This window comes from Lepidochelys kempii, chromosome 9, assembly GCF_965140285.1.
Source record: "Lepidochelys kempii isolate rLepKem1 chromosome 9, rLepKem1.hap1, whole genome shotgun sequence".
Taxonomy (NCBI): domain Eukaryota; kingdom Metazoa; phylum Chordata; order Testudines; family Cheloniidae; genus Lepidochelys; species Lepidochelys kempii.
This window is the reverse complement of record NC_136388.1, coordinates 85,451,125-85,475,172: the sequence shown is the minus strand read 5'-3', so window position 1 is coordinate 85,475,172 and position 24,048 is coordinate 85,451,125. Positions and strand designations below refer to the sequence as shown.

The 24,048-nt window shown below is 43.5% G+C and overlaps 1 protein-coding gene across 1 annotated transcript in view; it reads right to left on the bottom strand.

The window, feature by feature from the left end:
* Positions 1 to 24,048, bottom strand: part of LOC140917759 (synaptotagmin-like protein 2) — a 69,312-nt gene that overhangs the window by 20,804 nt on the left and 24,460 nt on the right. Inside the window, exons 3-11 of the mRNA XM_073361243.2 lie at positions 16,764 to 16,915; positions 10,957 to 11,068; positions 8,869 to 8,962; positions 8,347 to 8,428; positions 6,634 to 7,752; positions 5,047 to 5,145; positions 3,044 to 3,135; positions 2,162 to 2,263; positions 62 to 231 (exon numbers count right to left, since the gene is read on the bottom strand). Of these exons, the coding sequence (XP_073217344.1) occupies positions 62 to 231; positions 2,162 to 2,263; positions 3,044 to 3,135; positions 5,047 to 5,145; positions 6,634 to 7,752; positions 8,347 to 8,428; positions 8,869 to 8,962; positions 10,957 to 11,068; positions 16,764 to 16,915 (2,022 nt within the window). The remainder of the gene's footprint in view (positions 1 to 61; positions 232 to 2,161; positions 2,264 to 3,043; positions 3,136 to 5,046; positions 5,146 to 6,633; positions 7,753 to 8,346; positions 8,429 to 8,868; positions 8,963 to 10,956; positions 11,069 to 16,763; positions 16,916 to 24,048) is intronic.

Below are 24,048 nucleotides of genomic sequence, written 5' to 3'. Positions count from 1 at the left end.
CCCCTAGGGAAAATAATCAGGCAATTTAGAAATAAAACCAAAACAAATAAGCCTCACTCACGGGTCAGATCTGCCTTTCTTCTCATCCACCACAGCCAGGTCCTTGCACTGAGAAACATAAATCTGGAATTCTCGGTTTTTCTCATCATAATCCAGAGCAAACTGAACAGTCCCTTGTGCATCCACGCTCCCAAAATCACCACTGTAGACGCTGAGAACGCTACCACTTACCTGTCCAGGTAGAAGAACAAGGTTAGTGCTAATAAGGTAGGCAGCCTCATTATGCTGGGAAAAGCAACAATTAAAGTACATTCACAGCAAAACACGCTGTAAAAACTCTGTACTTGATCTTAGCTGGCTCCTGGGTACCAACATAACACTGGCCCAATTCATGTGACTAAGGGCTGTGGGATCAAGTCCTTGTGGAGTGTGGGCAAGGTGCAGATGGGAATACTCTTTCAGGGCCATGCTATTAAGTACTGGATGTCTGAATTCACCAAATGACACAGAATTTTTTTTCATCCTGAGACCTCAAAGCGCTCTGTGAGAATGAGGGTAGCTGGGTCTCTTGACCATGGCGGACCGAATGAGCCATTTTACCCCAGCACACAACAGGACAGCTGTCTGTTATTCTAACCCAATGTCACCATTGGGTTTTTCAGAAAAGAAATAAGTTGAGACTACCAGAACTCCTTGCATGTAAATCTACAGTTATTGGGCCAAATCCCAAAGTTCCTTACTCAACGGTTATACAGTTTTTCATTCAGGTTGATTCCCACTGATGCCAGGGAATGCCCTACCTGAGTAAGGACTGATGAAAAACTGAGCAAGAACCTCAGGATTAGCCCCATTGTTATTACATTGTTGAAGCACTCTCAATGTGCATGGTGCTGTACAAAAGAGAGGCAAACAAAACCCCTGCCCTGAGGAGCTGATATACCATGAGATACATTCCTTTGTGTGCCTGGTTGCCAGGACTGCACATACAAATTGTGCATCTGCACAGAGAAATGGATAGCTAGACACCTACATAGTCTTCTGCACTCACAAACACTGCTGTGCAAATGCTCACTGGCTTTGGGCCTCCATTTAAAAAACAAAAAACAAACAATAAAACCCCCACAGCCCATCCCATTGCCTTCAGTAGAAGCAAGTGATTAGGCAGAAATAAAACACAAGCAAAGGTGTAAGTTCTATTACACCAATTACTTCGATTCATTGAAGGCATATGTTGATGGCATTGCAGGATACAAAGCAAGTCATTAACCTTCCCAACACCCCTGGGCAATATTTCACTGTCATTTTATAGGGAGTTTTCCCTGTTATTCAGCCTGTCCTTTCTCCCTTCTTGACTTCATTTCATTACCCCTCAGGAATCCCCTAAATATTTCCTCTCAGTTTTTGGAGCCAAATTCACTGCCCTAATAAAGTGCTGCACTGGCTTACCCCAGCAGAGGGTTTAGAGTTGGATTTTCTAAAGCACCTTAGTGAGTTAGACACACAAGACCTGTTGAAAGCTCCTGAACTCAGCTGGTCAGTTTTTAAAAATCCCACCCAACATACCTTCCCCATACTCCTCTCTTCACCTAGCTAAATATATTTAGATCATGTAATCTTCCCTCAGATCAGTTCCCTTAGTCCCACTTTTATTGTGCTTCTCTGAACTCCCTTCAATTTGTTGACAACGGAAAGATGGTCTTGCTGTTGGGGCACTGGACTGGGACTCAGGAGATCGGAGTTTGGTTCCCAGCTCTGTCACATATGTACTGTGTGTCCATGAGCAAGTCACTTAATCTGTGCCTCAGATCTCCAGCCATAAAACCAGAGTAATAATCCTTCCTTTCTCACCACATCGTCAGTTTTCTCTATTTAGACTGTAAATAGCTTGGAGCAGAGATTGTTTCTTATTCTGTGTTTGCATAACACCTAGCACAATGGGACCTTGATCTTGGATGGGGCCTCTAGGCACAAACTATAACATACATGCATAAATAATAAAAAGAAAATACAATCGCTATAGTGATCCTCCTCCTCCTCACAGTAACACAATACCCAGAAATAATGGGAGACTCCAGGTGCCATAGCACCAGAGCTAAATGCAGCGTCACTGCATCCTACCGCAAAACCGCTTTTTAGCACGATGAGCCCATTAAGTACCTACCGAAGAGACTGATGCCATGTCAGAGGAGTGGCTGCCAATGCTAGGAGTCTTTTTGTGTCTGTTAAACTGGAAGCTGATTTCTGAAGCAGTGTCCGATTCCGTCTGTGCAGAAAGTAACAGGCATCTTTAAACACTGCGGTGCGAGCACTCTGAAGCACTATGCACAAAAACCAATAGCTCAGCAGACTCCCATTAGACGCAGGTTAGAAGAAGATTTAAAAGGAATGTAGTGCAGGGAGTCTCCTCAGGGATATTCCTTGTGTCCGACTGAAAGATCATCATTAATTGACAACCAATGGAGCGGCATGCAATCTCCCTTGCTGAAGAGATCACCACAACGTTATGGCTTGGGGGACAATGACCAAGGAGAAGTCCTGGGTATCCTTCAGGACTAGTTCTGTTAAAAAGGATTTTTGATTCAATCTCCCAAACCTAAGGCCTAGTTTAGGATTATTCAGGGCTGGCTTTAGGGAAAATGGCACCCTGAGCAAACTTGCATTTTGTCATCCCAGGGCCCCACTCCCTCCCCAGGCTCCCCCCAACCCCAGCCCCCACTGCCTCCCTACCCCACCTCACCCCCTATCCTCACTGCCTCCCCAGGCTCCCCACCCGGCACTCGCTGCCTTCCCCACCCCGTTGCCCCAAGCTTCCTTCTGAGGCCTCGCACCCTGGGCCTGCCCTGCTCCTTGCTTCTTGACCACAGTGCCCCACTGACCACAGCGCCCCATAAGGCCAGCCCTGGGAGTGCTCCAATGTCATCTCCAGAGTTTATGGTTCAATCAACACTTAAAGAGAGCATTTGCAACCATGTATTTTACTGAGATGTTAAACATGTTAGTCATGTTAAAGTTGGTGGAGTTTGGGTTACACGCACACCCCTACCTCAGATAGAAGGACGGGGGAAGATCTGCTCAGCTCTTTGGTTCGTTGGGGCTCAAGAAGTTGATGAGTTATCATTTGCGGCTTATTGTACGCTGTAGGTACAAATGGGGGAAAAAAGGCAACACGTTGTCCTATAGGCTGAGGCAGGAAAACATAATGAGGACAGAACCAGTTTCCATTAACTGTGGCATATACTGTACATAGGGCTTGGGATGACCTAGGGAAATGATCTTGGAAGTCACTGGAGTTCTACCCACTTACTTCACATCTGAATTTAGCCCTATAAAATTGAATTGTATCCCTGAAAATAGCTCAGAAAAGTTAGCTAAAATGTATTTCAATGAGTTTTCATTATATTTTTCAGAAAGTGTGTAAACTCCCTCTAGTGGCTAATTTAATTTAAATATTAGCCTAAAGAATTGTGTGTCACTTACTGTCTTCAGTCTGAACAACAACAGTTTATCTCCTTGTTAATTTAGGATAGAATATAAACACAAAAACAAAATTATTGATATTTTCATCTCAGTGTATTGCATACAGTATTCACGGTTTGCAAAAAATCACTAAGTATTTGTGCCTACAATTTAGGAGTTGTATACGCTCTCCTTCCAATACTTTTGATAAAAACAGACAGATGTTTATTTTGAATCCAGCTTTCTCTTTGTAATTATGTAGGTACCTGATCCAAAGCCCACTGAAATCCATGGGAAGAATCCCATTTATTTCAGTGGGCTTTGAATCAGATCATAAGTTATCAAATTCATTATTATGATCTAATTTGATCTTGATGCTGCATGAGATATGGGGGAAAAGTCATCTCACTTCTTAATTATTGTTAAGAAGAGTGATGTTGGTCACGAACATCTAACGACAAGTTCTGCTCCCAGTCAACGAGTGTAAATCAGGGAAACTCCACTGACTTTACTCAGTTCCTCCTGCTTTACACCGGTGTAACTTGGAGCAAAACTTGGTCCTGAGATTTTGGTCAGTCTTCAAATACATGGTATGCACAGATTCTTATTCACATTAAAAAACCGCCAGTTACAGCGTTGGCACTGACTAGCTGGTTTTTCAGAATATGTGGCAACATCTCATGGGGAAGATCCAAACTCCAAAATTAAACAAACAAGGGGGGGGCGGGGGGAAGCCTGTTGTGTTTTAAAAATGTACCACATTAAAGAGAGAGTTAGGCATTTAAACAACCAAGTTAAATAAAATCATTTGATCCTTAACTTCTCTTTCCAATAACTAACCCCTTTCTAAAACAATGGGCTTGATTTTAAGATTATACACACACAAAACATTTCAGTCATGAAGGCCAATACACCCCACCAAGCTACAATGATCAAAGGGCCCAAGCACCCTCTCAGTAGTATAGAAACCTACATGTCATTTTTACCTCTAAACTGGAGTAAACACAATAAGCTGCTGATTCCAACCCTCCCTCCAGGTTTATTATTTTGCAAACAAATTACATCAAAACAACACTACATAGTTGGTTTTGCTACCTTCAGGGCTTATGGCTCTGAACAAAACTCCATAGCAATCTTAAAATAGAGGCTGAAATCCTGATCCTCTGTGCAAAGGCCAAATAACTGAGTTGTGCAGCGTGTAGGGACCTGGTGCAGCCAGTCTAGAACCACTACTGCAGCATCACCTCTTCCAGCCTCTCCCAACACAGAAACTGCAGCCAGCAGATCCGTATTCTGCCATAGTCCCAACCCCATTATGCCACTGACTGGACTGCAGTGCACAGACAGCCAAGTTATGGCCTTTTCACCAACCCCCTGAAGCTCCCAAGGTTTCACCTAGAAGAATGTATGACAAGCCAAAGATAAACATCAATTTGGTTAGAAGTTTACTGGGTGTGAATCGGCTTTCTAATTTGATGATGAAACATTCTTTGCTTAGTCCCTGTACAAGAACCCAATGGCTGCAAGATCCAGGCCGAAAGTCTGAGCTTATGAAAACGTACAAAAAGAGGAAAGACAGACATTACTCACTCTCACTGGTTGTGTAAATGTTCACCATGCTTTTGGCTAGATTAATGCTATTCGCTCGTGCCAGAGCCATGGCAACAGGGGATTGATCCCCGCCTTCTTCTGAAATAAAATTAAACACCAAAGCACCAAAATAAGCAAATGAATAAAAATAAAAAATAGATCCAGGGCTTGTGGGTCTCACCGTCAGCATGTTAATTAAATAACTAGGACACTAACTGGATCAAATAAAGGAGGAGATTGAAAAGCACACATGGCAGTTTAGGCATCTGACTCTCATTGACTTTCAGTGGGAGGCAGGCATCTAACAGCCATTTGTGCCTTTGAAAAATCTCCCCCAAAACAAAACAAAAATGTATCTCCATCATGGAAAAGGCAAACGATAAAAGATTAATCTAGTCCCCAAAATAGACCATCAAAGGCACAAAGCTTCCCACACAACTCACACCACCTGGCAGGCTCATTCCTGTGACAACAACATGTAGACAAAGAAATTTAAATATATCTTTGAAAAATTGCCTGGTACCTACATAGAACACTTCTATTAACTGAAAGTGCAATTTGGTATTTCTATGTTGGGAGAAATAGGGACTAAGCCATGACGTAGCAACAATACTTGCAAATAAGGGTAGGTGAAGTTTAAAGAAAATGTTTTTAACTAGATCTTAACTTGGTACTGTTCTAGGCCATGATAAAAGTAGAAGGTGGCTAGGGAGCCTTCCACTTCTGTCCATAGGAAGCCAGCCCACGTTTTAAGAAAAACAGCTCAAGTATTGTTTTTCCACCTTCCATTACACGCTGGCACAATTCATTTTCCTTACATGCCTCAATGGGTGCTGCTGGGGGGCAAACTCACACCTCAGGCAGTTAGGTATAGCAAAGCAACATTACCATGAGGAGGAGCAGGGTATAAAAATCCAGAGAGATGAAGAATGGCAGTGCAATTAGTTGTGGCTGCAATTTTGTGCACAAGTTTAATTGTGGATAAAATCTTGGAGGCCTGAGAAATGCCCAAAAGTCATTAGCATCTGAACACTCTTTGGTGGCCTCAATCCAATTCCTGGTCTCCATATCACCAAAGCAAAAACTCCAAATAACCACCGCATTAAATTAGGCGCCTGGTGTCTGATATTTCTAGCAACACTTCAATGGGAAGAACAAAAGTTTCCTGTAATAAACCCAAAGGCCTTACACAAGGACATGCATCCCGCTGGGTACCGAATTAACATGAAATCTCTGGGTAAAAGCTCTCTAATGGCACCCTCCAGAGAGAGAGAGAGGGAGTGGAGTGAGCAGACAGACTGAACTGTCCTCATCCACAGATTAGGTGACTCCAAGTCAGAGATTAGGTCCATTGGTGGGGTGATGTGTGGGAATTGTTCAGTACTATTGGCCATTCTACAACAAACCTGTGGCCAAACAGAGGACTTGTGAGTCTCCAAAGCTGTTATCCTGGCACATTTCATAAGCACAAAAACTTTATGCAGGAAGTAAAGGGGGAGGGGAAAAAGGGCCTTCAGGAAGAGAATATGCAGGGAAGTAGGAAAAAACCTACTTGTTCATTGGGGATGTAGTTGGAGTTCTCAATACCTGAGAATACAGCTGAGTCAGTTCCTTGAATCGCTTCTCTCTCCGTGGCTGGTTCCTTGGACATTAGGTTTTCTGCAGGCTCACGTGTCTTAGCCTCAGGCAGCTCTCCATTAGTTTCCATGTTTTCTTGAATGCCCAAATCAGACCTTTTATCCCTATCACTATCACTGTCTGAATGTACAGGTTCTATTAATATCTGAATCCTACTCGCCAATGAGTCCACTTTGCGCCTGCTTTCTTCAGGCATGACATACTCATCGGCAGGCGTTTCTGGTTCAAATGTGCTGCTGGGCCCCTCTTTCGTGGGCGATTCTATTTTGATTGAAGGCACTCGCACAGGCAGTTTGGATCTCCTCAAGCAGCGTTGTGCCTTTCTCTCCTCCTCCTGCCTCCCATTACTTTCAGTCAATGAATTATTTCTAGCAACCACAGCCCCTTTGCTCTTGCCATACGTAGATCTGGCCATAGAAGAGGCCGAGACCTTCCTTGAATGGGCTATGTAGCACGGTTCATCTTCACTAGAAGAGAAGGTTACTGTTCTTTTGTAGGGAATTCTGGTTTTCATGGAGACATTGGACTTTTCTTCACCATTTTGGCTTTGATTAGACTGTACAGAGAGAGAGCGACTCAATATGAACGGTCTCCCATTTGACTCTACCACGCTGGGCTTTTCAAAGGACTCCTCTGAAACATGACCTGCTACTATGGTATCAGCACCTTTCTCCCAAAAGTTCCTCAGGTTCTTGAAATGTTCATGATCTAGGCCGATTTCCTCATCTTTATGGCTCATGGAAAAGATGGTATAGTTGGCTCCTTGCTTCAGAACCAGATTGTTGTCTTCCTCTCCAGACAGAGATTTTGAGCTTTTAAGTGACTCTCTCTTTGCGTGACTGCCCTCAGTCTGCTCTGTGGGATTCACAAGAGTCTCTGACCTGAACAGGCCTTTGCTTGCTTTCCTCTTGACTGGTATCTTGCTGGCAATATTAGTGTCTATGGGGGGAGCTTTCTGCATTGCTGGGGTGCCACTGAGCACATCAGGAACCTCCACCCCAGAAGAATAACTGGACTGAACCATATCCTCTTCTGAGAGCTTGGCAGGCAATGGAGGTACATCATGACCTACAAAAACAAACATTCACAGCCTATTCCAAGAGCTCAAACAAAACCTCACCAGAAGGTTTGTGCTACAGCTGATTAAAAAGAAAGGGAGAAAATTTTGGAGAAGTGCCCAGTATTCCTTCCCTCCCCTTTCCCCTGCCCTCAAATTTTGAAGTTTCAAAAACAAAAAATTCAAAAACCCACCCAGCTCTAGTTTGTCCCCGTGAGGCAAGGTAAGCAGCACTGCTATCACAGCTTTGACCCTATTTACATATTATTCATATGCACTATTTGTGATGCCCTAATAGTGTGCTTAGTGCTGTTCAAGAGACAGAAGACCGGTCCTTACCCTGAGGAGTTTACAAGCCAAACAGACAACATATGACACACTGGGGGATCCAAAAGAAGATTTAGTCATAGGGTTTCTCTCCCTGCTTCCTGTCTTTGACATAATGTGCTAGAGGGTTAATGTTTGTGAGTTTCAGGAAACCCATTCCTAGGTGCTGAGGTAAGAACTGCCCTTCATCATACATACCAAACAATGCTTTGTACCTAGATGCCTTCTATGCTGCATAATAAAAGTCATATTGCTGAATAAACAACAAAAAACCCTACCTTTTTCAGACAGCTGCCAGTTGTCTGTTGTACTTACTCCAGCGTTGCTCTCTCCTGGCGAGACATCATTTACACTCCATCTCTGCAGGGAAAATAAACCCCATCAGTGTATATGAACTGGCGAAACATCTGGGTCTCTCTCACCAGATCAATTTTCTGCCATTGTAGAGAGGTCAGGCATTGGTGCACCTTAGTACATCCTGTTCTCTGCTTATGGCACATAATCGTTTAGTCTCCAGAGGGCTTTAATACTTTAGTCTAGTCTAGGTTATTGGGCTCAATACAGGGAAAGCTGGGTGCGGCTTAGTAATTTGTGATACAAGGTCAGACTAGATGATTGGGTGGTCCCTTCTGGCCTTAAACACTATAAAAACTGGAAAGACATTGTCTTGTATCTCAGCATAAACACCACGCAGCCTTCGGAGCCCTTCAGGTCTCTCGCTAAGCCGGTAGCAATTGGCATAGGCTACGTACCGACCCCAAGGATAATCAAGCAAAATATATAGGTTGCGTGTACACTACCTCATTTGATGAGGGTGGCAGTATGACATGTCTTGGTTTTGGCTTTGGCCAGGTTTTATGTTCCTCTGAAGAATCCAAAGCAGTTGTACTGGATCTGCAGAAGATGAGAAATGCCTTAGCAAAGATGTAGATTCCAACACCTAATATGAAGGCACATTTTGTGGGGAGATTTTTCAGGGTCACCTAACCTTCTTTCATGCCTGCTCAGTTCTGTTGAGCTACTTTTGTTACTTTCATAGTGTGTCTGCTTATGCTGACACCTCTCTGCTCAGATTATCCAGAATCAGTGGCTTCATTTATTTCCTTCATAAGCATTTGGAATGACTTGGTGCATGATAAAGGGCCTGACCCTCGACTCTGGGTTATACTGACAACTCTCCCATTCCAGTCAATAGGGCCTCTAGAGACGTCTCTCAATAAAAATAGAGGGACAAATCCCCAGGTTTCCATGGGCTCAGATTTTCCCCTTCTGCAGGAAAACCTGAGGGAATAAAAAATTATGGAGATTCCTCCAGTGGAATCTCCTTCCCGATATGTTCCATTGGAGGGGTAGGATTGGCACTGATGCAGAACAGATGGTGGGTCCATCTCCTAAGACCCTCATATTTCCTAGCTGTGTCCTGAGGAGTCGCAGGAGACCAGAGCCATCTGTGAGAAGGCCTAATGCCACTGCACTGGTCTTTGTCAGCTAGCCCTCCGTCCCTCCCTACCACCTGGCACTGAGACTTCAATGGAGTCACTCTGCCGTGCCTTTCCTAGCTGAAAACTTTCCTGAAACCTCGTCTTAAATGGATGCATCAATGTGTATTTCCTCCCACCCCTCAATGCCCACTCCTTCCCAGCCCAGCCAGTGCAATCTGCTGCTCAGACATGGCTCTCCAGACATAATGCTGCCAGAGAGGCAGATGACCTTTTCTGCACAGGAGAGGGAGGCCCTTCTAGACCTGGTTCTGGGAGGCACTGGCTATGATTGGGCCCCCAGCTCTTCCTCATTTCAGTCCAAAAGCTTAGTGGGGTTTAGACATTTATACAGACAATGGGAACAGCCACAATTATATTGGACAGGATAAAAACAAATCCTATGGAATACAAATGCTTCAAGGAATAAGTCAATTGCTAACTGCCTGCAGGTTAGGAAGAAGCTTCCCCATGACCAGGCTATGTGATTGCTTGCCCCTTTCTTGGACAGTTCTGGCCAACATCAAAGACAGCACAGTGAACTTCCTGACTGCTAGTCAGATCCAATACAGCAATTCCAGTGTTCAGGTTTGACTCCCAGGGGACTTTTGCCCAAATGAGGACCAGGAAAAGCAGAGTAAAACCCTGAGGATTTGGCCCAAATGAAATTTAAAGAACTTCTGTACTGGCAAAGAAAGTACACAGAGAACATCCTTCTGCAAGGAAATGCTTTTAGACTGTGTCCTTTATTAAACAATCCCCCTGATAAACTGAATTGAGCATGGCTGCATCGCTGTGCCACATGTTTAACAATTCATTGCCTTCCTGTTTCTAAGAATGATTTCTTATTTTGCTGACCGAAATGCAAATGAGATGGGAGCAACAAACAGAAATGCAAATATTTTAATGGTTTATCCAGAGCTTATTAATACTAAAGGCAGTCACCACTTTGCTTGTACTTTGATGGAGCATTTTTGCCCAATCAAGCTTCGATGAGGCATACTGAATTGTTAAAAGGGGTGGCAAGGAACTGCCAAGAAATGAGCAATGTTCCCAAAACAGCTTCTTTTGTTAATGATGCTCAGCTGAAAAAAGTTAAACAAATATAAAACCACCATTTATCTGAAAAGTTATCAATAATATTCTGAGATTGGCTATTGCTGCCTTTTTGCTGGCCCCCTATCAAATCATGCAGGAAAAGCCCTGATGGAATAAACACATTACCAGACATTTATTAAGGGAGGTTAATATCAAAATACTTTTCAAAGAATTGTTAAAGATATCCCTTAGTAACCAAAAGTTCAGTTAAAGAACCGGGATCTTGCTTGTTACGTTTAATTTTCATGAGCAATAATGGAAAGTCTGTGCAGCCAATATGCAGCACTGAAACTGTTGTCCTTTGTCAGTTACCTCTCGGCTCCCAAGTCAGGAGTGAGTTCAGGGAAGAGAGGACTGGTTGCGTCTGATGGCAGTGAAGCTGCTCTGCCTTCCAGGCTCTGCCGGATGTGTTCATTAGGTTCATCTATTATATAACAGAGGGGATTGGGAAATGACATTTAATTAAAACTGTGACAGCCGCTATGTTTTATTTTGGTGCAAGCAAACACTTGTTAAATGATTCATACCAGAGCTAAACTGTGAAATTAACTCAGGGTAATTGATTGAGAGGCAGGCTGGCCGGCTCTCCACTCCCACTCTCCACTCCCACACTCTCGCTCAAAAGATCTGCCAGTTTCAATGGTGGTGGACACACACACACACACACACACACCCCCCTTTCAAAAGCAGCATTGTCAAAAGCATGTCCCAGTCCCCTGTGATTTGTCAGCGTAAACAGACCTGGCTAACAACTCTACTAATGACAGAAGCAGTCAAACCAGCTATAAACCTTAACAGGACACTGCAGTGGTGGTCAATAAAGTTAATCCATTCCAGGATTTGAATTCAGCTATTTCCTGTTTTGACTCAAAGTCATCTGTTCTTGGCAAACAGAGGAGGCGGCCAATCGAGTTAATAAAAGGAGATCCCTATTGTTTGTACTGGCACAGGGCTAAACTGTGTCTTCTGAGTTTTATTGAACCAACCGACAGGAAAAAAAACAAGAGAAGACAGTAACATTTAAAGCAACATGTCAGGGTACAAAAGCTGCCTTAGAAACTCAACTGTCAAATATATCTACTGTACAACAAAAAGGGTTAAACTCTCAAACAGGGATGAAAAAGTCAACTTGTTCTGAGCAATAGAAGCTACTTGGTATCTTAATATATTTATTCACCAGCCAGCAAGGTCTATTGCACAGAGACAATGTACCTGTTACTAAACCTGCCAGCACTCTTTAGATTATATTGTATGAAACAGACCATGCAAGGGTTCCTGTTCAAAGGCCCGATATACCACATTACAAAATGTGGTATCCCTGGCTGTTCAGCTATTGGTTTGCAAAGACGTGGGTCAAACAGCAGAAAAAACTCTCTATGGACAGGTTATGATACAGCTGCTTACTGCATCCACTGGGATTATTGCACCTTCCTTGGAAGCATTTGGTGCTGTTCACTGTCAGACCAATCACTGGACCAGGCAGATGACTATCCAAGCCAATATGGCAATACCTACATTCCTAAGATCTGAAAAATCTGTGCATTATCACATGTCAAAGATTCTGCAGGCCAAATTCTATCCTCACCTGCATCTATGTAACTCTGTTGTCTTCATCTGGGTTGCACAGGTGTAAATGAGGGCAGAATATGGCCCCTGCAATTGGAATTTAAACAACAGTTCTGTTGGTGATGTGCAAACCAGAACTTTCCTAGAGAGGATGTGGTTCTGCCATTCTTACAGGAATGGCGTGAGCAGATATAACCCACATTCAGTGGCCTGCTCCCTGTAGGTAAGAATGTTCCATTTTTACACATGCAGTGCCGTGTAGCCTCACCCAACGTGTCTCTCCATTTTTACATAATCTTTTTTCAGAGAACGGCACAAGTAGTAGCATTTAAATGTACCAAGAAAAGCCACAGAGCTGTGACGTGGTAAGAAGTCTCCTGTTGGCTGGGCACATGCTGAGAACTGGCAAATGACAAGCAGTGTGTGTAAAACCAGGCCGATGGGCAGAAGCAAGAGCTTCCTCCTCCTCCACCCTAAAATTCTTGCACGTGAGATAGCAAGACAGAAACAGGTTACTGTTCTGGAACCAGAAGGAGAGGGGGCAAACACAAAAACCTCTCACATTTATACTTGGCCTATTCAAGCCATGAGAGGCCTCGACAACTACAGTTGCATTCATTTTGCAACTCACAATGAAACCCATCGCATTATATTTGCACTGTTGCCAGCTGAGGACTCTGAGGTCTTCATGTATTCTCATACCGACCATCTAGATTTCTCCCTCAAATCAACAGTCATAATTATTTTTTTTTAATTACAAACAGGTTGTCAGGGTATTATAACCCATGAAAGCCAGTAAAGTGGCCTCGGTAACTTTAAGAACAGATACAGTGAGAGGCAAGTTGCACCCTGAATTAACAGTTGTTCAACCAGTTTAGCTTGCCTAGCTATTTCTTTAAAAGAAAAATGCATAGGTATGGCTTAATCATATGGCTCTAATGCTTCAACTGTTACATCAGCTATCCTTTCCTTATTGTGTTAAAATATAGACCTGCATTTGACACAAGATGAAATTGTACTATAGGGAACCATCCTGCATTGGCAGGGAAAAGAACTGGCTGCTCAAGTAGGTGTTTTGTTTGTTTGTCGTATATTGATTGTCACAGGATAAAGAACAAAGAAATTATCAATAAATTAATGAAATTCCCTAGTCTGAGAATAAGCTAAAACAGCTGACTGTAGGCACACACTTACCATCACATTCCTCCCAGGATTTAAAAACTAGTTATTATCTCCAGGACCTGGGAAATTCACTAAATGCCAAGCTATAATATATATAGCTATATATAGTCTGTCTCCTTTAGGTCTTTATGCTGCTGCCAATCACCACAGTATCAGAGCATCTTCCATGTCGAACAGTAATACTGAAAGTCCCCAGAGGACTACATGGAGTCTCTGGCACTTTTCCTTTGGAGTCCAAACTCTGCTTGTAGTAGGGCTGTTAGGAATTTTTTAGACTTTAAAAATTTCCTCTTCTATTTTCCTTTGGTAGCAGCTAAGGATAGAAGGGACTTCAGTGTCCAGCTGGGTAGGACCTTTCCAAGTAGAGGTTCTCTCTTAATAAACAATGCTCAGAGCTTTAAATCAGGATTCAGAGCCCTAGACTCATAGAAGCATTGCACTAATCTTGTTAAATGAACACCTACCTCTTCCAATCAGACTTAAGAACTGACGGCAGGGTGAACAATTCTGATCTCCAGAGGGAAGAATAAAGGTTGGCAAGACAGCAATTGAATGCCCTTATCTCACTGATTTCGGACTCCACATAAGCCGTAGGGTATGTCCCATTCTGAGAAAGTCTAGTCCTACTTACTTGCACGGGCCAGGTTCTGCTCTCAATGACACCAGAGTTATTCTGGTGTAACTTCATTGACAACGGAATCACACCAGTGTTGGTGAGATCACTGTTTGCCACTTACAGCTGAGAGCAATTGGCTAATACATTAATACACAGTAATCTGAGAGGGGAATTTAGCATCTGGCTACTACTAAAAGAAGCCTTTAGTAGAAATAATGGCTCCAGTGCCTGACCCATAACCTACAGAATGGCAGTGGGAAGGTTAATAGGAAAAATTCTATTTGGAAATAATAAAGTCATATGCTGCTCCAGTGATTTGAAATCAGTCGCAGATTAGAAAGAGAAACAAGGAGGAAGGGGAAGAAAGAAAATGGGAGAAGGAAGAAAGGGCAAAGTCTAACCACAATAATACACAATATGAAAGTTTAGCAGCATTTGCAATGTCCTGTTTAAACAAATATTGATCACACTGCTCAAAACACACAAGCAAAGACACAACCTTTGTGGAGTCTGAAATCGGTGAGATACGGGCGTTCAATTGCTGTCTTGCCAACCTTTATCCTTTGAGATCAGAACTGCTCACCCGTCAGTTCTTAAGTCTGATTGGAAGAGGTAGGTGTTCATTTAACAAGATTAGTGCAATGCTTCCATGAGTCTAGGGCTCTGAATCCTGTTGTAAAGCTCTGAGCATTGTTATGAAGTGAGACGAGAGAACCTCGACTTGGAAAAATACAAGACATATGTAGTCTATGGCACTTTTCCTTTGGGGTCCAAACATCCTTGGTGCTAGGGATGTTGGAATAGTGCAAAGGAAAGAGCAACCCCCTCTCCTGGAGTGTATCAAGAAGGAAATGCATAAGGAGCCCAGTATGGAGAGTAGGTGGATATGAAGTCAGATGGAGCAACACGATAGATAATTTCGAAAAATTGGAAGGTGACAACCTGGGTTCTGCAAAAGAGCAAAGCACAAGTATATCACTGAAGACCTTGACAGCTCTAATCAAAGATTGCCATCAGGACCATGGCTTCCTGGAATCTGCTGGAGCCAATAATTAATCAGGCATGTCTGTATATCTGTGATTTCCCACCCTAGCAAAATAATTAAATCTGCAGATTGCACAAGACTGGCATACAGTCCCACAGCGTTTCTGCCTAGTCTTACTTGGCTCATATTCATCAGAACTGGATGTGAATCATCCCCAGTATTATTTTCCCACAAGTGTTCAGTAAAAAGTGCCAAATGCAGGCTGGTTATATTTGGACTCAATGCACAGCCCTACCCATCTCACAAAGGGCCACACTATTCTCTTCACTGCCCTTAGCAGTCATAGGAGATTTGTTCTGTTCCATATACAATGATGAAGTTATACATGCGTGTCATATGAACTACAGTGCATCTTGGAATTAGTGCATGGTCCCAGACACACCCTTGCCTTGGTGCTAGTCAGACATTTTCAGCACTGCCTCAGCATACTTTGTTGTTCCCTTGTAAGTGACTAGACCTGCCGAGTTGCCTTGTCATTCTCTTGTTAGAGGGGCAAGGATTCCCCCTCCAGCAGAAGTGGCAGAGAGCACGAGGAAGGAGGCAGCCATCCATATGGAAGCCCTGAGGCAACTCCCTTCCAGCTCGCTCCCTGCCATCTGAACCCCACAAATCCCTCTGAGGGATGGTTCACAAACTGGAGGAGGAACCTTAGCAAGGTAATAGTGATGGCCACAGTGCTGACTTACTGTGCTCTGTAGAGTCCCACGGGACTGAAGTGGGAGGGAACAATGCCATGAAGAGCAGCCATCACTTCCAGCCCACCCCTCACACATCTGAGCCCTGCCGGGCACCAGAGCGTCTTCAGGGTTGAGGGAAAGAGAGGAATGATGCCAAGGAGGAAGCACTCATCTCTACTGAGCCGAGAAGCACCAGGACTCTGTCCCCTCTACTTGGGGAAGTGGAGAGGATAAGCTGGTCCTAACTCACACTGACATTACATTTACTGCATACATAACTGTAGATTTAGACTGTAAACTCTTCAGGGCAGGGACTGTCTCTTGATATGCATTGTGTTATGGTGCCCTGATCTCAGCTGGGACCCATAAATGCCACTAGAGGAATAAATACCTTACAAAAATCCATAATTTAATAAGCAGGGATGGTGAGGTGGGGAGATGTGGAGAAACCATGCCACTAATCTTGGGTTTCCTCGGTCTATCTAACAAACAGAATACAGTACATTATTCCCATTCTCACTACTCAGTCAAAGTGAAATCACACCAGAAACAGTAAAGCACATTTTCAGGTTGTGGTAAAACAGAAGGTCTTCAGCACAAGCCACCTGCCTCTGGTCCCCACTAGCTGTGTCTGGAGAAGGCACACTAACTAAGCCATTTCTAAATGGATTTCCTGTGGGGCCTTTGGACCCAGTTTATTGAGGCTGCGTTTTTATGGTTAACAGCAGCCCAGTGCTGAGGATCCAAGTCAGGTACTATGGACCATTTAGTCCTAGCTACTTCCCCAAAACAGGGATCAAGTGCACTTGATCTCTGCAGCAGCGTAAATCTCACCTGTAAGTCCTAATGCAGATCGTTGTATTTCCTAGTACTGAAAACAGTTCACAAAACCCCTGTTGGAATGTAAATGTCAAGTATACAAAGGCTAGTACCCCAAAGGCATGGCACCTAGGAATCACACCATGCAGTGTCTGGGGCTCACCTTTTTCTGGTTACCAGCAGATTGCACAGTGATGCGCAGTAATGTACTTACTTTCCAGTTTCTCCTTTTTCTTTCTAATGGATGCTCGAAGCAGGTCTGGCCCCTCTAATTCCTCTTGAAAACGTTTTGCCTTCACTTCATTAAACCATTCACCAGTCACAAACTTTTTCTTCTTTTCATCCTTGAGAGAGCCTTGTAATCGTCTAAAAATCAAACAAAGAAAAAAAAACAACAACCCCCAAACAAGTGATGCACTAAAAATACACTATATTCACAAATATTTTACTGATGCTGGCCAGAAGTCATGTAGGAACCCTGACTCCAGCCGACTGAGCTCACTGAGACTTTACAAAGCCTCACAAAGTATTCTCAACACCGGTTTCAGAGCAGCAGCCGTGTTAGTCTGTAACCACAAAAAGAACAGGAGTAACTGTGGCACCTTACAGACTAACAAATTTATTTGAACATAAGCTTTCGTGGGCTACAGCCCACTTCATCGGATGCATAGAATGGAACATATAGTAAGAAGATATATATATACATACAGAGAACATGAAAAAGTGAAGAGGCTAATTAATTAAGATGAGCTATTATCAGCAGGAGAAAAAAAATTTTTTTCTCAACAAAGTATCCAAAACCTCACACAGTATCCAAAACACTCTGCATGTGAAAGTCAGATATTCTTAGAGGTTTTTTTTTATTTATTTAAAACCCAGCCTAACATGGGATTTTTCTAATGTATTTCCAAAATGGAAACCTGCTGATAATACTAATACTTTTCGCCTTCCATATGGAGGATCTCCAGGGCTCCTTTACAAACGTTATTCCCACCGCACCGCACCCCACCCCAAAAAAACCTTTCCTGTGAGGTAGAAATCACTTCAACCCCACTGAAATGTGGCCAGGATGGATCACAGCAGCTGATTTAAAAATTAAGGACAGGAGGTGAAGAATACCACACCCAGATGAACAAGCAGGGGAATTTAGGTGGGCTGAATATAATTATTTATGAGGGAATTCAGGAAAGACACTGGGCTTAAAAAAAACCTCTGCTCTTACTAAATGTGCTACAGTATCATGCGTGATTGCAAGGGGACAGGAACCTGGTTTTACAACTCAGCTGCTTCCACCTGCCTAGCCAGGGCACTGGTTCAGTTCTGGTCGAGAGGGAAGAGTGCCATTCACTGAATCACCAAAAACATTTTCTGCAGCAAGTGCATAATCCTAGATGGTCTCCCATTCAGTTACAGACCCACCCTATTCCTGCTTAAATTGTGGATTAATTGAGATCACAGCCCAAGGGAATACAGCTGCAGGTACATCACATTTAGATGTTCTAATACTGTAGGCTTCTGTGTTTCCTGTTTAAAACTCACCCAATCAGTATTTTACTCACTGGAACATGCTGTAATCTACTCTCTCTCCAATTTTATAGCTGTCTGGCCCAGCCAACTGGTGACTATTCAGTAGTGCCTGTCCATAACTAGTTAAGACCAAGATTACCATCCCTTCCATCAGGAAATGCATATTTTAATAAAACCTCTGTAGGCAGCAGGGTAACTTATATACATGGGCAGCAGGAGAACAATTATGGACCAGCTGTTGCCGTTCGTACTCACAGTGAGTAAACCTTTACTTCTTGAGTTGTCCCATTCATTTCAATAGGATTATCTGCAGAGCAAGGGTGGCAGAAGCTGGACCCATATTGGGTGACACTTCTGCACACCATTTTTTAAAATACAATCGACAGTGAAACTCTGTTTCCTTATGGTAGTTTCTTTAATACTGGAAAGAGGATAGAAACACAATAAATACTTTTATACTTTTATAAACAAAACAACAGACTAAAAATCTGATACTTTTGTCTTGCTTTTGTGGAAGCCTGCATAACTACCTTCAAAGACTAAAAATCACTGTGTTACAAACAGAAAGTCAAAGCGTGATGCTCACAATATGAGCAACAATGACTATTTATGAATGAGATTTAAGATGTTATTAAACAAACACTAAAGGGCTGGAGGTGCCTGCTCTTAGGTACACAGGCCATGACCCTGCATGGAAACACTGTTGAGTTTGAATATGGTGTTTGGTGCAAACACCCTCCGGACACAAAGGGATGGGGTATAAAGGCTTAAACAAACAGCAGAACTTTGAGGTCTCTTTCAGTCAACTGAAGCTACTCTCTTTATCCTAGGAGATGTCTAAGAGGGTGAAGGATGGTGTAGCAACTTTGTAGTTTCACACCTTAAACAAAAATCTCCAGCCCAGTGATGGATGGTGACCCTTGACCAGGGAAGCACAAATCACAAAAAAATAGTTATTTCCACAGCTGCACAATGTATTATTTAATAGCTATGAACAGCTTGCCTTATTTACAGTGAAGCAGCAGCAGGTGGACCTGGAAGCTGGAACCACCCGTGTTGGTTCCTCAGGCACATACATGTGGCCCCACCCCATGGGGAGGGAGCCAGAGGGCACAAGCCTGGGCTGCAGAGGGCAGGGATGGGGCCTAACTGCTACAATCCTGCAGTGGCCTCACCAAACAGTGGTAACCACAGCAACGCCCTTATAAAGGGACTCCTAGGCATGGTGAGCTGCCATAGTGACAAGGCAGCTTTGCGAGGCACTAGCTATACCAAGATTTGAGCCTCACGCAACACTACACTCTTCATACTTTCTAACGTTGTATTCTGCTACCGGAAAGTGAGAGTTGTGACATTTAAATCAAATCACAATTGGTCCTCAAATCTGCATATATTTATCCGTTAAATTTAAAAAAAAAACTATGTAAAATGTATTTTGTAACTTCTGGGAATCCTTGGTTAGGCTGTGCCTCACTTGCTGGGCTGATGAGCCGCCCCTGCTCCAACCATATGTGACAAGCTAGTGCATGGTGACAGCTGGCCCAGAAAGGCACTGCAGATCCAAACTCCCTGTATGACAATCCTTTTCCATTGAGTGGCCCAAATTTTCAACCAAGACTTAGCCAAGTCTCTCTTTTCATGTCTGCTAATGAATAGCTGCCACAACTATAAGAAACTGGACAGCTCACTTGATTAGTGCCAGTCAGCTAGGCAGTAAGGGGGCGGGAGGGGATCACCTTGGTCGGTTGGCCTGGAAAGTCAGACGCAAACAGGAGTATTTGTCCCAGGGGAGATGCAGTCACCATGAATGTGTGAGCTCCCCTGATAGATGAACATTATATGTGAGGCCTTTCCCGCCATGAGTTTCGACACTCTGAAGTGCACAGAGATAAGAGCTGGTACGAAGAGCTAGGGCTGCAATTTACCTCTCAAAAGGGCTCTTTGAGGAATTGATTGGCTCACCCAAGCTCTTTCTCACTATCAAATATTCTATGGTATGAACTGGATGAGAGACTGACTGAGCATGCTCCATGGGGCTGCTATGCTTCCCAGGCATTGCAAACGTTCCGTGACTGAACATTCCTATGCAGCATGGCCAGTCACATCCTCCCAGTATATATTGGTCTAAGTGGAAATAGCTCAGAACATGAGACTGAAGAAAGCAGACAATGGGCCTCAGATTTTCAGAGCTGCCAATAAAATTAAGGGAAACCCAGTGGCTATTTCCCCTGCTCAGGTTAGAAAATCCCAGCATTGTACTTCCCCCATTGACTACTTCAGTTCCTTCCCCACTCAAATGCAAATATAGATGGTCATAGACAAGAAGGAGGGAGTGAACTCTTGTAGTGAGATCAAAGAACTGGGATCTACTTTAAGCTCTGCCCAAATAAATCCTTCAGGAACTTGAGCAAACTCTTTCAACTCTCTGAGCCTTGGTTCCTATCTGCAAAATGGCATCGTAATATTTTCCTTATGGGGCCACTGTGAGGCTAAATCCATGAATGTTTCTGACTCAGACTGAGGGCCCTATAAAAATCCTATGTATTGTAACAAACCTGTGGTCACCCAAGAGTTGTATGGTTATCAGTGTTGCACACCATGGCCATTGGGAACTTCATGATGACAATGGGGAAAAAACCCTTATCTTCCTGCTCCAGGACTTGAGATAAAGGAGAATCTCCTTAGCTCTTAACAGTATAGTGCCCATGACACACAGATGAGCAGTTGTGATCCCATCCACTAGCAGGCTTTGAGGGATATGCACTAGCCAGTTCATTACAGTATCAAACAGCTGCACTCCCTCATTATTAATGCAGCAAGTAGCCGAATCATGCGGCAGGAGTTTGAAACCATTCCCCTGCCAGCTGAAAGAGGAAAGTTAGTAAAAGGCACTCCTACTTGGATAATATCAACGAATGACAAACACAAAGATCACAGCACCTGTGTCCTTCTTCATGATACTTTTATAACTTCCTGCCCACAGAGTGGGCAATTTACCTGCCTAGTGCTACAAAGGTTAGGTCAGAACAGCAAGAAAATTAAGATAGCTTCATGCATTAACTGGACAGGAAATCACAGTGAAGGGTACATGGGGAACATGGGTCTTCAGCTGTCCCCACATATGCAAATCCAAGCTGGAGGCACTGGTCACTGCATTTTGGCAGTTTGCTTTGGGGGAGCCTGTTTAGGGTAGGTTTTACAGGCTCTGCACTTTTCTTTTACCTTTGTCTGTCAATCCCACAAGTATCTTTCATGAGCTCCAGAACGTCTTGAGTCAAATGCATCCCCCGTTGAAGTTACACACGAGGGATTAATTTGGCCCCTCAACGTCCTCTCTGGACAGCTCTTTTTCTCCTGGCCACCACACCAAGCAGATTTTTGGAATACAAGTACTTAGCTGTTCTTCCTGAGCACTCCTCTGTACTTTAACTGGCCTTGGCACACCCAGCTGACTTTTTTGGCACCCCAGCTAGTAAGTTTTTTGTTTGCTAACCTGTACATTTACAGGACAGAAACTTTGCCGAGTTAGCTGGCTCTACCTCCCGGTATTCAATACAATTCAAGGAAAAGGTTTCCCAACCCTATGGAGATTGCTGAGGGTGCCAGAGGAAAAAGAGCCACCAAGATCAAATTACCAACAACGGGGGGTGTTAAAAACCCAGAGGATACCGATACAAAGATATGAAGGGTCAAATTTGACCTCTTGTTTCAGAGCAGGTGTGGTGGGTAGAGGGTGCAGACCCTACTTGCTGCAGTACGTTGCTTCCTAACAAAATGTCATTAGAATTTAGTGCTTCTGTCAATATTACAGACTCCCTATTATCCCCTAACCATCAGCACAGCTAGCAGAGTTCCCCAGCACTAGGGATATACCTGGGTTCTCCTACATTGCTACTTTTCCTGCAACAAATCCAGGGAAGGGTAATGCTTTATCCAAACTCGAAGAGTTGGGAGCTCACATCCAAAATTCCCATCAGGTAGGAGGAGAGGGACAAGGGCCACAAACTCAGAGAACAGCCCAGATCACCCCTCTGAAGGGCCTTGCCCTGCATTTAGTTAGCTGGCCTCTCACTCCACCCTGTAGTATAAAGCAGAGTCCATTGAGAGTGGAATCCTCTGGACTCAGTGCTAATATGTCCCCTGAAAGCCTGTGGATCCCAGAACACAAGGAGTAGCATGCTTGGGAGAACACACAATATTAAATTCACCGCTCCCCCACTTAGGATCTAGGGCATTTTGTGGCCTAATTTCCATTCCTTTTCTCCCCCACTTTGGTACATACAATGGAGAAAATTTTGGACCAAGGACTAGTAGAGAAGTAATAGTACATAAAAACTAGGAGATGTATTCTGAATTCACTGACAGTAGTGGAAATCCACCGTATCGCCTCTGACTTTACTCAGCTTCTCCCAACTACCAGAGATTTGCTCAAAAGCAGGTCAGACAGTGAAATCAACCATGGACATCCCCTACAGAAAAGCACTGAACCAGGTCAATTGTATTAGAGTAGGGCCCACGAATATCACCACAGTTAAAAATCTGTTACTCTTTCCAAACTAAAGGAGTACTTGTGGCACCTTAGAGACTAACCAATTTATTTGAGCATGAGCTTTCGTGAGCTACAGCTCACTTCATCGGATGCATACCGTGGAAACAGACTAACACGGCTGTTACTCTGAAACCTTTCCAAACTAAGACCTTATGCACTGGGAGTTTAAATGTGCATAAAAAAACCCCCACCACCACTGCAAATGGAAACGTTGCCAAATTTTAGCAAAGAAAGAAAGAATACCACAAACTAAACAACATGGCCAATTTATTTTGCATTTTAGGAGGGCAATCATGATATTAAAACCATAATTTGGATTAGTGCCAACCGTGGCTTTTGCAGTCACATGTTCTTTCTGTCTAGATCCTAGTCTACACTAGAAAAGTATGTGTTAGTATATTCCCTTCAACTCTCCTCATGCAGATGCAGCTTATGCCAGAAAAAAATTGCATTTGGTATTGCTTACACTGGTTCCCTGCACAAATGATGCTAGGCTGGTATAACAGCCTCTACACTAGAGCTTCTGCCAGTATAGAATCACAGTGAAAACAAAAATCACAACCCTATCCAAGATTGCTATGCTAGAAAAAGATTAGACTGGACTCCAGTCATGCTTTCTGACATTCCCACCCCACCATCATCTGGTCTCTGGAGCAAATTTCCTCTAGCTGGAGGGCAGGACATACAAAGGCTCCTCAGAGGCTGCTGTAGAAGTGCTACCCACCCATCATCCTAGACGGTATGTCTTGCCCTCATGATGGGCACAGGCTTTTCTGACTCAGCAAAATATCAAAAGGTCATATCACTAGTGTAAACTGGCATAATTCCATTGACTTTCATAGAGGCAGGCTGGTTGCCCCAAATTTTTAAGCCTTGTGCTTATTGCCAGTCAGAATAGCTTAATGGCTGGTATTTTAGAAGTGGCAGCAGCAACAACTAACAAACCAGCCAGAATGCAAATGAAAAATCAAAACAGCAGAAGGATGGTGTTCTGGTTAGGGCATTGCAGATCTGGTGTCTCTTCCTGGTTCTGCCACAGCTCTGTGTGTAGCCTTGGACAAATCACTTAGCCTCTCTGCCTCAGCTCCCCGTCTATAAAATAGAGATCGTATATTGCCCTCCCTCACAGGGCTGCTGGGAGGATGTGGTCATTAATGTGCATTGGCACTCAGGTACCACAGTGAGAAGCATCATGGAAAAGCCTTGTAAGTGAACAAGATAGAGATTTAAACTTCCATTTAAATAAATCCTAGGAAACATCTACACTCCAAGGGGGAAGACTCACTTCAATTGCTGCTCCTGTATTTTCACTCCCATCACTCAAACATGACTCCAAGCATGTGAGAGTTATTGTTAGAATCAGAAACAGTTGTGCCCAGCTCTTCTGGTGGCCACAGCAGCGTGGTAGAAAAGGCAAGAGGGG